This window comes from Ammospiza nelsoni, chromosome 8 (assembly GCF_027579445.1).
Source record: "Ammospiza nelsoni isolate bAmmNel1 chromosome 8, bAmmNel1.pri, whole genome shotgun sequence".
Classification (NCBI taxonomy): Eukaryota; Metazoa; Chordata; class Aves; order Passeriformes; family Passerellidae; genus Ammospiza; species Ammospiza nelsoni.
Window position 1 is genome coordinate 31125323 of NC_080640.1, and position 16387 is coordinate 31141709.

The 16387-nt window shown below is 42.6% G+C and overlaps 1 protein-coding gene across 1 annotated transcript in view; it reads left to right on the forward strand.

Annotated features, from left to right (window-relative positions):
• The window catches only part of PCDH15 (protocadherin related 15), a 311085-nt gene that overhangs the window by 99959 nt on the left and 194739 nt on the right, over positions 1–16387 (forward strand). The window contains exons 5-6 of the mRNA XM_059476704.1: positions 6568–6728; positions 10083–10238. Coding sequence (XP_059332687.1) covers positions 6568–6728; positions 10083–10238 — 317 coding nt within the window. The remainder of the gene's footprint in view (positions 1–6567; positions 6729–10082; positions 10239–16387) is intronic.

Genomic DNA, 16387 nt, shown 5'->3' on the forward strand with positions numbered 1-16387 from the left:
AATAAAGACCCATCAGTCCATTCAGCTGGATCCAAGGAGAAGATGTTTTCCTCAGAAGGTTTGGTCTGAAGACATCCAGTGCTGAAGATCCCCTCTTTATTTATAGAGTCTCATGTTTTTTTCCTGGATTTTCATGAGGAGCTGGATGTTTGGCTCTTATCCCAGTGCCTGGATCCATTCTCTGGCCAGTTTGGGTGTTCATTTGCATTGCTTTGAGGTGAGGACACCAACCTGGGTTTGCTCTGGTTTTGCTGCACAGCAGCATTTTTCTTCTTCACTTGGACTTGAGTCATTCTGAAAGCATTTTCCCTCATTTTCTGCCCTTGATGGAATGCAGGGATGACTCCTGGGATCATTCCCTAGGATCATTCAGGGATGATGCTGGTTTTTATTATTTCCCGCTGAGGAGTTTGCCTATGTGCAGGAAAACATCCATAGGAAGCTTGCTGGTGCTAACATGCTTATATAGACTCATGGAATCTCCTGATTTGGAAGATTCCCACAAGGATCATCCAGTCCCACACTTGGCCCTGCCCAGGACACCCCAACAATCCCACCTGGAGCATTGTCCAAGCTCTCCTGGAGCTCTGGCAGCCTTGGTGCCATGTCCATTCCCTTTTCAGTGTCCCAGCACCCTCTGGGTGGTCAAGCTCCTTTTGACCAAAGGCTGTGGCACTGGAAGAAATTTCCATAATTCCTGAAACTCCCTCCCTGGAAAACCTGCGGAGTGGTTGTGTTGAGCCTGTTTATTCAGAATGTTGTTTTTGTTGTGTCCTAAAAATTGGAAATCACCTTCAAAGTTGCCAAAGTCTTCTGGGAAGGGAGGCAAGAAACACAGAGAAGGCTGGAATAGCCTGGAGAGGTTTCATCTCACCACTGGCTGTGGGATGTGCATTTTCATTACTTCTCGGCTGTCTGGTACAAAGAGGAATATTTTTTTCTTCAAATGCTCCCAGAAATTTTCGCCTGTGGTTTGTTGTTGTTGTTTTATTTGCAGGGTTTTTTGTTATTTTGAGGTTTTTTTTTGTTTATTTGGTTGGGTTTTTTTGTTTTTTGTTGAAAACCTTTTCATTGTCTATAGGGTGCTTTATAAAGTACCAGTTTTGTTCATGGCCATTTTTTGTGTCTGATATGAGAGCACCAACCTGGGAATGTTTTTTATCAAGAACCAGCAGGCTAAAATTTCTGGGAGCATTGTTCTTTTATACAGAGTAATGGACAATCTTATGTCAACCTTATCAATCTGTTTCTGGTCCCATTGGCTAAACTAAAAACCAAAAAGGAAATATTTTTTCAGAATTTCATTTCAGGGAATATTTTACTCTTGTGGGGCTGCCAGGGACTCGAGCAGTCGATACCAATATTGAGCATCTTCCAACTGATCAATTTTTATCCATTTAGTTTTTGTCACCTCTTGCACCTTGTTGTACCAAGAGGCCTGTAAAGCTTTATCACCAGCCCCCTGGGCAGATGAACAGGGTTAATGCTGCTGCCTTCTCGGTGTATGAGCTTTTAAAACCCCTTAAAGAAGAGCCTGTGTGCTTTGCAAATACCTCAAGCATATTTTTTTCACCTGTAAAGCCAGTAAGATCATGGACAAAGTTATGCTGGAGCCAAGGATCTTGTGGAAGAGGGAGCTGGAATTCAATTTCACATCCAGATCTGTCCTCAGCATCCAGGCCACCAGGTTAGGTGGGTCTTGGTATTTGCATATGCAATAGATGCTTTTTATTTCAATTATGAAGCAGGATTCAGTTTTTTTCATCCTAAAAGCAGTCCTTTGTCAATTATGTTTTACAGATCTTGGATTTTGAGTAGCAATTGAGTGTGAACAGGTTTTGGAGAGAGGGGTTGCATTTGCCTTCTGTGTCATTCAGAGTTAGAGCAAGTTCAGAAGAGTTTGGAAATGTCAAGGAAAATAGAAAAATATTCCCAGAAGGAGATGTTTTTGAAGACTGAAATGTAGAAAATGAACCCCTGGAGGAGGAGCCTCAGTTCTCCAATCTTCTGCAGATTCATTTTGCTTTTCCACTTGGGATGCAGAGTATTGCTGGACAATTAAAGACATTGCAGGCCACAGCCCAATCCCACAAGTACATTCCTGTGTTTCAAAAATAGATCTAAATGCAGAGAAAAGCCTTGTTTGATGTTTAGAGACTTTTCAACCACATTGGTGCCTTCCAGCCCACACCACTTCATGATTCAATTAGGTTTATTCCCAGACCAGTGATAATTCCCTCACACTTTACAAAAGGGTTCTGCCAAAACATTCAACTAAAATGATCCCAGGATGTGTCAAAATCATTCAGGAAGTGACTTCTAACAGGGTACTGCCAGGCTCCTGTCTTCAGCAGAGCATACAGATCCCACATTTCATGGCTTTTTGCACCTGAGTGCAATGCCCTTCCCACAGAATGTTCACCTGAGATTGGGCTGTAAAATCAAAACCTTCCCTTTTATTTCAGCCTAGTGAAGATTTTCAGCTCCTGGATTCCAAAATTGTTAAAATACTTACAGCACTTGATAGTTTTTCATTTTGTTGTCCTGTTTTGCAGCCATTTTTGAATAATTGCAACAAGCTCAGAAAAATGACGTTCCCTCTGGCAATAAAACATCTTTCCTCTCTTGTCCAGCCTGTTGGTTTCTGGCTGCTTTTATTGCTTTTTTAGCCAACAGCTTCCTTGACTTTGATTCCTTGAAGCTTATCCTGTAGTAATCCCTTGGAAATCTGTATGGTCATTCCACAAGGTGCCTCAGTCATTAATCAGGGAAAATCAGCCAGATTGTGGGCTCTCCATGGAAGATGGAAAGCTGGTCTTAAAATCTGCTTGTGGTGATGGGCAATCAAAATTTCAAAATCGGCAATCAATTTTTTTTCTTTTTTTCTTAATTAGCCAGGAAAAATATCCCTAATGATAGTCCTGGGTGTCCTTTCCAGTGGCTTGTGCACAAAGGACAGAAGGGCAGGCCCAGGGCAGGGCCTGTCCCCTGGGCTGGCCCTGCTCAGGGACCCCCAGGGCTGTGTCCAGTTTTGGGTCCCCAATCCAGGAGGGACATGGAGGGGCTGGAGCGTGTCCAGGGCAGGGAATGGAGCCCCAGGAGGGGCTGAGGGAGCTGGCAAGGGGCTGAGCCTGGAGCAAAGGAGGCTCAGGGGGCCCTTGTGGCTCTGCACAACTCCCTGCCAGGAGGGGACAGCCAGGGGGGGTCGGGCTGTGCTGCCAGGGAACAGGGACAGGACAAGGGGAAAGGGCCTCAGGCTGGGCCAGGGGAGGCTCAGCTGGGACAGCAGCAGCAATTTCTGCATGCAAAGGGTCAATTAGTTCTTATCTATGTCACAGTCTCACAAACCCTGAGTTCTACAGCACTTCACTCTAACAAACTAAAATGGAGCTCCATCTCTCTCTCTGCAAGGCCTTTTAAGGATAAACTGTCCAATTAAGAAATGACACCTGAATTATTTTGGCTTTTAACCCAATAACCAACCACCCATGACCTGCAATGCAGACTTTTTTATCCAAATTCACAAAACCACCCAAACCCATGGAGAAGAAGGTGAAGAAGAAGAAGGGAAGGAAGAAGATGAAGAAGAAGGGAAGGAAGAAGATGAAGAAGAAGGACCAGCCTCTGCCCTAAAACCTCCATCTTGTTTATGTATATTACTGTATTCTAAAACCTTACACTCTTAAGTTTCCCACCATGTTACATTACACACTTCTATTCAAACTCCACACCCACAATCCCAGTTCCATCATTCCATTTTGGAATTCCATTCCAGGCCTTGTCAGGGGCTGCCCAGGGAGCTTTGCAGTGCCCAGCCCTGCAGGTGTCCCAGGCAGGGCTGGAGGTGGCACTCAGTGCTCTGGGCTGGGCACAAGGTGGGCACTGGGCACAGCTGGGACTTTGTGATCCTGGGGGGATTTTCCAGCCTCAGGGATTCTGTGATTGTTTGAGTTTTTGCTTGTGCAATAAAATTTCAAAGCAGATTTTCTGTAAACTCATTGTATCAGCAAGTTACAAATACCACCAGACTGGTTTGCTTTAGTGCTGGCATTTATGGAAAAACTGTTCGTGCAGACACATCAGATTTATCATTAGGAGGTTCCCTCCCTGGTATTTTAGGCAGGATGTAAGGAAAAACTTCGAGATATGTAAGGGGGAAAGGCCTCTGAAATATCAGACTTCATAAAGTAGAAAAATAAAACTTTAAGGATGGCTATTAAAAAGGCTGATTTGCAGACTGCTGTCTCTCAGAGAGAGAGTACAGGTGCTTCATGAATATCTGAGGAAAATCCAGCCCATTTTTAAGAAGAAAAGAATCCCTGGATCAAACCAAAGCAAGCACAAGTGCTTTGTGAAACCAAGCAGAGAGTGAAGCAGAGCAGGGTCCAACGAGATGCAGAATCAAGGCAGTGAGTTCAGTGAAGTGATGGTGGTTGACTGCAGACTATGAAATTCATCATCACAGATTTTAAATTGCTTAGATGTTTTTATAAGTGAATTTGGATTAGCGACCCTTCTTTGCATCATCATTGAGACACACTGCTAAGGGCAGTGCACAAACTGGTGGATTTTATAGATTTGACAGGATTTGCTCAGTAGACATCAACACTTGCCAGGGTCACAGGGTTTAAAACGAACTGTATTTTCCTGGTGAAATCCTCCTTTTTTTAAAACCAGTGCTTGTTTCCCAAAAGGTGCCAGGCCAAGCTCCTGGAGCAGAGTAGAACTGTACAGATGTTACTGAATAGGAAATTGTGCCTAGAGCCATAAAACACCTGGGTAAAACCAATGTTTGTCATGTGGCTAAAAAGTTGTTGCTTCTTGAACTTGAAACCAGTATTTGGTGCAAAGTTTTGAAGTTCTATTCCTAAATATTTGGCAATTTTCTTCCCATCATCTCTACTGTGTCAGAAAAAAAGTACTTTGACAATAAACGATTGAAAAGACCTCACTGTGCTGTTTTCCCCCACAGGACTGCAAACTAGTCTGCTGGGGTTAAGATCAGTGATTTTTTTGCTGTTTTAGCAAAAAAACATCAGCCCCTCTTAGATGAATATTTTTATACAGAGTCACTGTTATAAAGTAAAGGTGTAAAGAAACTTTGTGCTACACTTTGAAATAAATTATTTGGGCCCTTAATAACATGAGGTTACATGGTAAATATTTTAACCTAATTTAAATGTTGTGCTGCTACTGACATTCACAGATTTTCTTCATAACTGCTGGTGAATTTCCACAAAGATAATTCCTGTTAATATTTTGGTGTGAAGCAAACTGGGGAGTGCTGATTTTGCAGAAAAATGACATTTTTTCAGAGGAGCGGTTATAAATAGTGGTTATAAATTCAGTGTGTGCAAATCTGTGGCACTGGAGGGCAACACTTGGGGTGGTTTGTAATGGTTGATATTGGGGAAGTGAGCTGGGAGTGTTTTCCACTGGAAATTGTGTATATTGTGGGGGCTGACTGCTGAAAGGGAGCAGGATGGGACAAGGTGGTCTCTTGTGAGATCCCATCTGGAATTCTGTGCATTGCTCTGCAGAAGAGGGACATGGAACTGTTGGAGCAGGTCCAGAGAAGGCCTTGGAGTTGCTGAGGGCTCTGGAGCACCTTCCCTCTGGATCCAGGCTGGGAGAGCTGGGAATGCTCAGCCTGGAGAAGGGAAGGGTGTGTGGAGACCTCACAGCTCCTTCCAGGGCCTGAAGGGACACAGGGAACCTGGAGAGGGACCCTGCATCAATAACTGGAAGGACAGGACACAGGGAATGGGTTCAGACTGATAGAAGGAAAACTTAAGTTACATTTAAGGAATTCTTTGCTGTGAGGTGCCAAGAGCAGCTGTGGCTGCCCCTGGATTCCTGGCAGTGCCCAAGGCCAGGTTAGATGGGGCTTGGAGCAGCCTAGGATGGTGGAAGGTGTCCCTGCCCATGGCACAGGGTGGAATTTTGGATCTTTAGGATCTCTCCCAACCCAAACCATTCTGGGTTGCTGTGATTCCATGGCAAGACCCACGTTGAGAGCTGGCTGCTCCTCTCAGTACCAGCTCTGTCTTGTGGTTGTAGTCTCCACATCCTTGTGCTGCAGTTCAGTTTGTGTTTCAGAGCAACTCCAGGTACAAACCCTCTTTTTTCCTGGAGAGCTTTATGTAACTGTGCTTTTTTCCTCCCCTCATCACCTTGATGTGTCGTTCTCGCTGCAGAAAATTTATTCCGAGTTTGGTTGTTATTTCCATGCTTTCATTTGTTCGAGGTGAGATTGGGGGATGATTGCTCAATGAAGAAAAAGCTCATCTTGTTAAGTAGATAGCTGGATGTGACAGGTCTCATTGTCAATTTAAATCATTGTGCATTGCAAGTGCTTCTCCTGGCACTGTCTGATACAGCTGCAGTGTCACAGGCAGTTTTTTATTACAGATAATAAGGTTCAGACTCTTTAAACATCACTCAAAACATGAAACAGCAAAAAGCTGAGGTAGAAAACAGCATTTTCAGTGTCGCAGTGCTTGCAGAACTACACAGGAATGTGGATTCCCTATAAATTCCTCCCTGGGCTGCTCACTGTCGTTGCAGGCACTATCCTGGTTGACAACATGCTGATCAAAGGCACAGCAGGAGGGCCTGACCCCACCATCGAGCTCTCTCTGAAGGACAACGTGGATTACTGGGTGATCCTGGACCCCATCAAGCAGACCTTGTACCTGAACAGCACCGGCCGCGTGCTGGACAGAGACGTGAGTCTGGCCTTGCTTTTCTCCTCCTCCACAAACACCTTCACCTCCAATTCACCATGCACACAAACCCTGCTGGAATATAATCCCTGCATCTGTCTTCTCCCCAGATGGATGGGAACAGAGTTCATCTGATCCTCTTTTTAGGATTTATTGGGAGCACACAGGAACTTGACCTTATGTGCAAATATTATTTTGAACAAACACAACAACGAAGACCTAAAAACCTGACGTTAAGAGTTTTATATCTGACCAAACTTGACTCGTTTGTTGAATTAAATTTTTATTCTGGCTTGCTGGCTGCTTACCCTGTGCCCTGTGACATTTATTAGCAGCCTGCTTTCCCTGTGTACACTGAATTATGAGCTGTGAGAAGTGACGAGTCGTGGCTGCCACAATTCACTCACAAAGCTTGACATGTTCCATTGAGAACGTGCTGCTTCGCGTGCTTTTTTTTAAAAGTCAGCCTAAAATATATTTTCTGTGCTCATTCCAGTTGGTGTTAAGGAAATATTGTCAGGGAAAGTTGGATTTTTATAAAAATAAAGATGAAAAGCACAGAATAAATAAAAATAAAATCTCGTTCCATTGAGAACATGCTGGTTCACATTGTTTTTTTTTAAGGCACCCTCAAATATATTTGCTGTGCTCCTTCCTGTTGGTGTTAAGGAAATATTGCCAGGGTAGGTTTGCTTTTTATAAAAAGAAAGATGAAAAGCACAAAATAAATAGGAGTGTTCTCATCTAGGCTAATTTCATTGAGGAGAAAACACTCTAAAAATAGAGACATTTCCTCACAGTGTTGCAACCTTGTGACAGAACCTGCAAGTAAAATTGACTTGCAAGTGCTTTAATCAATATGGCAAAAATGCTGTGAAACTCAGGAGCTCTCCTTGGAGTGCAGGGAAGTTTGTTTTGTATTAGCTTGATTGATTAATTTCTCTTCTCCATGTGTTTTGAGATAAATTCATAAGTACCAAAAACAACATGCAAATTTCTCCTCATTTCCATTTGCTGGTGAAAGGCACTAATTGAATTCAGCTGTTCTTAATTTTGTTTTAATTCACAAACTGTTTTCCCATGCAAAGCACAAAGTGTGGCAGAGTGGTCATGGTGGCAGAAGACTTTCTGGGAGAGTTGGCACTTCTTCAAGTGCCAGCCAGCAGCTGCTGGAGCAGCTTTGGCCTCTCAGATTTAATTTTAAGCCAGAGCAAAAAATGAGAGCCTTGAATGGAAGGTAAGGCTGGAGAATCACTCTAGGAAATGTAGGGTCAATTCTTATCACCCCACACCCTTCCATAGGGAGTTAGGAACCAAAAGCCATATTGGATCACTGCTAATTTTTCTTTTCAAGGCTATTTAGTGACACTTTTTTGTCACCTTAATATGAATCAAAGTCGATGCTTTACCCCAAGAACCTCATCAGATTATTTGAGTTTCAATATTAGTCACAGTCTGAACAAATTCCCATTATTGTGAGTTCCTAGACACTTCACAGGCATGTTCTTTGCCAGAAGTAGACTCAAGTCCCCTGGAAACAAGTGAAGTGTGTACATTTCTTAATTAAATTCAGGTAATAATGTGTTTACATTGGTATTTAAGGTATTAATTTTTGCCATGAACTGGAGCACTTCTTACCTCTAATACTGTGCTCAGTCATTCATCTGTGGCTATTTAAGCTTGGTGGGCTGTGAGAAGAAAATCTGGGCTTTAAGGTGGTTCAGATTTTTTCTGTGAAGCCCCCCCGTGCCTCTTTTGCATGGCCTCAGGGTAGTGCAGTCACTCACAACACAAAGAAAAGCAGAGCAACCCTGAGTGAAAATATGAAATGTGTGTCGTGGGCTTTATTAATATGGGTCTTCTGGGGACACGGGTTAGTGCTGGGTCAACAGCTGAAATCCATGGTCTTGGAAGTCTTTTCCAGCCTTATGGATTCTCCTAAAGGACATTTCCAGCCTTCAGAACCAGGGCTGTTCTACCCCATCACCACAGAACCATTCAGTGTGGGATGAATGATCTCTTTTGGTTAACAAAAACCCCAACCTGTTTTTCCCATCCTTCCACTCAAATCCACTTGACACTTTGCAGTACCAATGAAACTGGGAGTTTTATTATGTTGAACATTTAGATTAAACTTTTTTATTACAGATCAAAAATTGGAGTCCGGGATTCACAAATTATCACATTCCATATATTTGGATGTCCTTCCTATTTTTCTCTCCCTGCTGATTCAGTCAGCCTGATCCTGTCCTTTTTTTATTTCTTGCCTTTCTTGACAGCAAATCTTCCTACATTCCATTGATTGTTACTAAGAATGGCAGTGTGTTTTCCAAATAAAATCAGATAAAAAGAAAATTCCATGCTTTTCTTCCAAAACTTTAAGAAGAATGACCAGTGATAAATCAAAACTGAAGCTGCTGAAAGGTGCTGGGATGATTTGTCCCTGGTTTCATAAACAAATTTTGCCATTGTGGCATTTTTTATTTACATATTTTTGCAAACTCAGAATATCAAATATTTATCAAATATCTTTAATTTCAAATAATTATATTATTTTTGAGCTTGGCTAATTAATCCAAATATATTTAGTAGTGACTGCAGCTTATTAAAGGCAGCCTAAAAACTCTTGGATCTTACTAAAAAGAGTAGTAAAAGCCATTGCAGCCTAAATTTCTTTGTCCATTCATCAATTTGGGAGTTTTAGAGCACTGCTGTGTTCACTGCAGTGAGAAAAACAGGATTGTCCATACTGAAAGTTGTTTCTGAATTATTTGTGAATGTAAGTGATAGCAAATGTGATTAATTTCAGACTTGACCTTTCAATTCAAGACAGGAAAGAAATAAGAAAGACTTCGGGGAGTGTCCAGAGGACATCACAGATGCTCCAAGGGCTGGAGCCCCTCTGGAGCCAGGCTGGGAGAGCTGGGGGTGCTCACCTGGAGAGGAGAAGCTCTGGGGTGACCAAATTGTGGCCTCAAGGAGCTAACTGGAAAGATGGACAAGGGATGGGATGGAGTGCCAGGACACAGGGAATGGCTTCCCAGTGCCAGAGTGCAGAGATGGGTGGGATATTGGGAAGGAATTGTTCCCTGTGATGAGGATGGTGGGGCACTGGCACAGATTTCCCAGAGCAGCTGTGGCTGCCCCTGGATCCCTGGCAGTGCCCAAGGCCAGGTTGGACAGGGCTTGGATCAGCCTGGGACAGTGGAAGGTGTAGGGGTGGAACGAGATGATTTTGAAGGTCCCTTCCCACCCCAGCTCTCCTGGCATCCATTGAATTCCAATAACAATAAACAAAAAGCTCAAACAGCTGCCGTTTTCCAGGTCCTTTACCACAACCTCTCTTCCCCCTTGCAGCCCCCCATGTCCATCCAGTCCATCGTGGTGCAGGTGCAGTGTGTGAACAAGAAGGTGGGCACCATCATCAACCACGAGGTGCGCATCGTGGTGCGCGACCGCAACGACAACTCCCCGCAGTTCCAGCAGGAGCACTACTACGTGGCCGTCAACGAGGTCAGAGCTTCCTCCTCCTCCTCCTCCTCCTCCTCCTCCCCCCGCCTTGGGTGGGGTCACTGCTAAATCCCAGCTTTCACTGCCTTCTCCTTGAAAACCAAAAAAATGCGGTTGTTTTCTGTTGCGCTTGTCACGTCGGTAGGCTTCATCTAACATCTTATCCTGCATCTTTTCCTTAAGGAATACAAAGACCAGCACAGTTTTCACCAGGAATATTGCAGAAGGCACCCAAATTTAAAGCAGTGTCTTCATGAATGAAGCGTTGTTTTCTGTTAAATTAAAGCACTTTTAACAACAAACCTATGGTTGAGGAAAAGAAAGTAAAAAACCAGTTTAAGTTTTATTAACAATGTTGAAGCTTGGCAAAGTGCAGATGTGGTTTATTGCTGTTGCTCTGGTGCCTATGAAATGAATTATTTTATTTTCTATTATTTATTATGTTATGGTTTGTTTGGTTGGGTTTTTTTTAATAGAGAACTGTGGATTGGACCACTGTGTTATTTGAAGGAAAAAAAAAATATTTTCTTCTTGAGCTGGTACAACTTCATTTCACTTTCCAATGAATTTTTTAATTTTGTTAGGGACTGAATAATCTTCCAATAAGGAATACAGAAAAAAACCTGTGTTTTCAGAGTTGGCATGTCAGGGCTTTAGTAATGAGTAGAAACAGGGACTTACATGAAGTAATGGAAATTATGTGGGTTGAAATTATGTGGAAAATGGAAAGATGGGTCAGTTTTGTGCTGATGAAGACTGAAAGAAGTAGAGTTACATTTATGAAATAAATTATATTAAATATGCAGCCTGGTGGGGTTTGGTTTGTGAGGTGGGAGTCTGTGAAAGAGCATGGCTGCTTTGATTTTAATAGACTTGATTTGAAGAAATTTTCTATTTTGTTGTGTTTTGGAGATTCAGCTCTTCAACCTGTCCTTGTGTTGTCTCTGATCTCCATGACCACACATGTGCCCTGGGAAAAGAGTGGGCCATTGGTGATGTGAGGACTAATTCACCCAAAAGTGTGGAGGAAAACCCTCCCAAATCCACACATTATATTGGACCTGCAACTGAGATAAGGATAAGCAAGGTTTTTCAAACTTCCTGGTTTTAAATTGAATTAAATTTAAATTTAATTAAAACATTTTTGGCACTCCAGCTGCCCATGTGACTTCCCATTGGAATCTGGGACCACTGGGAAGGTCCTCCATGGGCTTGTCCATGGTTTTCACATTGACTTTCACATGGCTGTGGAATTTTTCTGGCTCTACAGACCCGGTGCAGGAATGTTTCTGGTCCTGAGTAAAAAATGTTTCTGGTCTTGTGTGGGTTGTGCTGCAGGACCCAGATCACTTCCAAAACCTGCATCATTTCTGCAGTGAAACCAAAGACAGGCAGTATGGCTGTGCTAAGAAAACAAGGATTTTCCATAATTAGGGAGAAGTCCAAAAGGCAGAGTGCAAAATGCACCATTCCCAATTATTGGTGTTCAGAAACTGAGCAACGTTCTGAGGACACCAAGCATTTATTGGAATTATTGCTGGGCAAAATGCACTGTTGCTCTTTCCACCAGCTGCACCCTGATTTAATTAATTCCTTCTTTTCATTTTATCTCTGTTCCATGGATAACATCTGACATGGCACCACTGTGCCCTTGAGCAGCACCCTGTGAGTTCATGCTCTCATTAATTAATTAACAAAAAAATAATTCACAAAGCATCTCAGACTCTCTCAAAGGTTTTAATGAGTGATTAAATGTTTTAATGCTCATTTATTCTGCTCATAATTGGTGCTGCCTCTGGTGAATTTAGCAACAGGAATGCACTGGGACGAAAGGTTTGTGGTTAATTTTTGCTTCTGTTTTCTGGTTGCTTGTAAACCAAAAAGTACAGAAATTTCTCTTGCATAAGGAACATAAAATAACTCAAATGAGGAGTAGATTTTATTGTGTTTTGGAGAAATTGAACGGTTTTTATGTACCTATAGAAGACCTATGGGTAAAGGTGATCCCAAATTAAAATGTGCATAAAAATTCATGTGAGTGGTTTGAAAATGTGGCTTTTGCTGCTAAGAATCAAAATCTTCATTGTCTGTTTGTTGAGGAACACTTTTTTGGTCAGGATTTTAGTTCTTCTGTTAGAAGTATGGAGCTGGGCTTGTCCTTGTCAGTGTTGATGGAGGCTGAAATGTTTGTTGGATGAGATTGTTTAGCTGGGACTGGCAGTGCTGGGATCCACATTAAGTTACAAATAAAATCTATTTCATTATAGTCTTAGTTGAAAACAGATTTTCTATTTCCCCACCATTTTGGAACCAGTTTTCATTTTCCCTTCCTTATGCTTTTACAAGTCCAAGTATCTCAGCCAACTCCAACTGCTCTCCCAAGCCTTTGGAATCTCCGCATGGAAGCAAAAACAAGTGAAGGTTGATGTCACCATTTTAATGATAATGAGAAATCCTCTGCAGACCAATTTTGTCTTTCCCAGTTTCACGTGGTCATGGATATGGTGGCCCTTCCTTTCCTTCCTTACTCCAGGTTTTTTGTAGCCTTTTTTCCAGCATGTTTTGTCTTCATAATTCCTCACTCTGCTGCCTCAGACACCTTCATCTGGACCCTCAGAACCCTGACACATCTCAAGACATAAAGAATGTCTCTGGAATATTCTGCCTGTTGTCCAACAATCCTTAGGGATTTAAGTGTTTCCTTCCATCATTCCCACACTTGTACCTATAGAAGACCTATGGGTAAAGGTGATCCCAAATCAAAATGTGCAGAGGAATTAATGTGAGTGGTTTGAAAACATGGCTTTTGCTGCTAAAAATCAAAATCTTCATTGCCTGTTTATTGAGGAATACTTTTTTTTTTGTCAGGATTCTAATTCTTCTGTTAGAAGTATGGAGCTGGGCTTGTCCTTGTCAGTGTTGATGGAGGCTGGAATGTTTGTTGGATGAGATTGTTTAGCTGGGAATGGCAGTGCTGGGATCCACATTAAGTTACAAATAAAATCTATTTCTTTATAGTCTTGGTTGAAAACAGATTTTCTGTTTCCCCACCATTTTGGAGCCAGTTTCCCTTTCCCTTTTTGATGCTTTTACAAGTCCAAGTATCTCAGCCAACTCCAACTGCTCTCCCAAGACTTTGGAATCTCCACATGGAAGCAAAAACAAGTGAAGGTTTATGTCACCATTTTTATGATAATGAGAAATCCTCTGCAGAGTTATTCCCTTGGTTTTTTGCATGACATATTTTTATTTATATGAAAATATCCCATTGTTATTCAGTTAGGAAAAACTCCTGACAATGACAGCCTGGGGCTAAATTTGACCGTATTGGTGACTTGAAGATTTGAGTTATTACCATATTAAACCCAAGTTCTGCAGCTAAGTTAAAATTCAGAAGAATTATGCAGCTCAGTTAATATTCCACAGGCAAATATATGGCATTGCCACAAGGGGTTTAAATTTATGGAGCTTAATACAGGGATTAGGAAGTAAAATCTTGTACTGCTGAGGCCCAGTGGTGGTGTCTGATTTTTGTGTTCAACACAACTTATCTGATCATTTTTATCTGAGCTAAATGCAGCTCCAGTTTTGCATTCCCTGGGTTTTATAAAACTGACTTTCTTTGCTCTTGGTTTTTCACTTTGCTGAGTCCTACAGAGCAAGTCAGGAGCCTTTAATAGCAGGTTCTGTTTGGAAGTAGAGGTGGAGCCCCTAGAACACTGTTGAAGTCAGTATTTATTAAATGCATGTAACCTTAGAGCTGCTTGTAATCCAACATTTTGGGGTTGGTTCATTTATTTAGTTCGAGGCATTTTTTTTTCCTCTTTCAGTTTAGCAGAGCTAGGAATCCTTGGCAAAATAAGAGCCTTTCTTGAACTTCAGTCATCTCAAAACTTTGGGTTTGGGCTGTTGAGAATTAGAACTTGTGCTGAATTTTCATTTCTGGTGGTGTAATTATTCCTTTTTCCTTGTGGTATCGAAATAATTAATCTCTACAGGTAGACATCATCAAAAGAGTGTTAGCTCAGAATGATTAACTGTAAATCTGGCTTTGCTCTGCTCTTTGGGGCCACTCTGAAAAATTATTCATTTTTAACTTTGTAAATAGGCAATAATAGGGAAATTCATTTTCCAAATGTTTTATGGAAGAGCTGAATGCTTCTGTCTGCATCTCTGCTTCTAATAGCCATTAATCACGCTGAAGGAAGGTTTTAAGTGCTACAGCTGTAGACTGTGCAAGAGGAAGATTTATTGTGTGCATCTCCTCTCTCTTTGTTTAATTGCATTCTTTTTGGAATCTTCCTTGTTTTGTGTCACCATGATTCTTTTCCACTGGATTGAGTTCCCACAGAGATTATTATCCTCAGGCTGTCGCTGACACTCCTGGAATTGTCTCTTTGCAATCCCTAAAGTTTTTGTTTTCATAAGGTAAAACACTCTGATGGTTTAACCCTTTGATGCACAACTTCAAGCCCTTTCCCTGGAACATACCAAAAGTTCCTGTGGAGAAACAAAATTCCATTCTTTAGTGAAGGGATTTTTCCCAACATCCAAGCTGAGCTTCCCCTGGCCCAGCTTGGGGCTGTTTCCCCTTGTTCTGTCCCTGTTCCCTGACAGCAAAACCTGACCCTCCTGAGCCTCCATTTCTCCAGGCTAAAATTATATTTTATCAGGGGAACTGAGTTCCTCCTTGTTGTTCCAACAAGGAGGTGACAGCAGTCTCTCAGAAATCCCTCACAAATTGTAGGAAAATGTGTTATGGCTGGCTAATGGTAAATATCATAGTAAAAATCAGCACAATGCTGAGATCTCTGTGTAAAAAGTTGGTGATGTTTGGAGTGCTGAGGGCCTCTCCCAGATGATTGGAAGTGGATTTGAAGCATCAAGTTAAGAGCTCATCTAAATTTTTCAAAAGGCTGCAGGAATCTCTAATGTGAGATCTTGAGCAGGCTGGAAATCCCAGAATCGTGGAATATCCTGAGCTGGGAGGGACCCACCAGGATCATCCACTCCAGCCCCTGGCCCTGCACACACACCCCAAAAATCCCACCCTGTGCACCCCTGAGAGCATTGTCCAAATGCTGCTGGAGCTCTGCTATGAAGGAGTGGAAAGGATGTTTTTTCCCAGTGTTTTTTTCTAGTATCATTTATGTTGCAGGAAAGAAAACTTAGATAAAATGGAAATGTGTGTGTCCTGAAGGTCTGCACATCTGCAGTCAGTTATTCTGGGTGCAATAGATCAAATGCAAGACTTTAGCTTTTGACTTTTACTGTTAGAGCATGGAATTGGAGTTCTGGTGTTTACTGATCTGTCATTTTTGCAACTGTCTCTTTTGTTATCACTTATTAATGTGCTTTACGGTGCTGGAGCCTTTTTATGTTGGCCACTATTTATCTGCACGCTGTCAGAAAGGGCTGGTGGGAGCTGTGCCAGCAGCTCCAGGGTGTCTGTCATCTCCTGGGCTGCTTGGATGTGACAGCATTTTTGCAATATTTAATAGTATTAAATATATGGTTTTGGTTTTTTAAATATGGGACACCATCTGCAGTATGGTGTCCAGCAGTGGGATCTGTTGGGATGAGTCCAAAGGAGCTATGGAGGGGCTGGAGCCCCTTTGCTCTGAAGGGAGCTGGGGGTGCTCACCTGGGGAGGAGAAGGCTCCAGGGAGAGCTCAGAGCCCCTGCCAGGGCCTGAAGGGGCTCCAGGAGAGCTGGAGAGGGACTGGGGACAAGGGATGGAGGGACAGGACACAGGGAATGGCTTCAAAATGACAGAGTGGAAATTTAGATGGCATATTGGGAATTAGGAATTGTTCCCTGGCAGGGTGGGCAGGCCCTGGCACAGCTGTGGCTGCCCCTGGATCCCTGGCAGTGCCCAAGGCCAGGCTGGACACTGGGACTTGGAGCAGCCTGGGACAGTGGAAGGTGTCCCTGCCCATGGAAGGGATTGGGATTAGATGATCTTTAATGTCTTTTCCAACCCAAAGCATTCTGGCATTCTACATGTCTGATGTCTGCAGAGCTGCTCCACTCAGATCCATCTGGGAGCACCAGGACTTTGTCCTGTTTGGCCAGCAGAAACCTGGGAGATTTCCATCCCATGCCACGCCATGACCAGCCAGCACCGTGCCTGGCTCTTCCCACTAATGGAA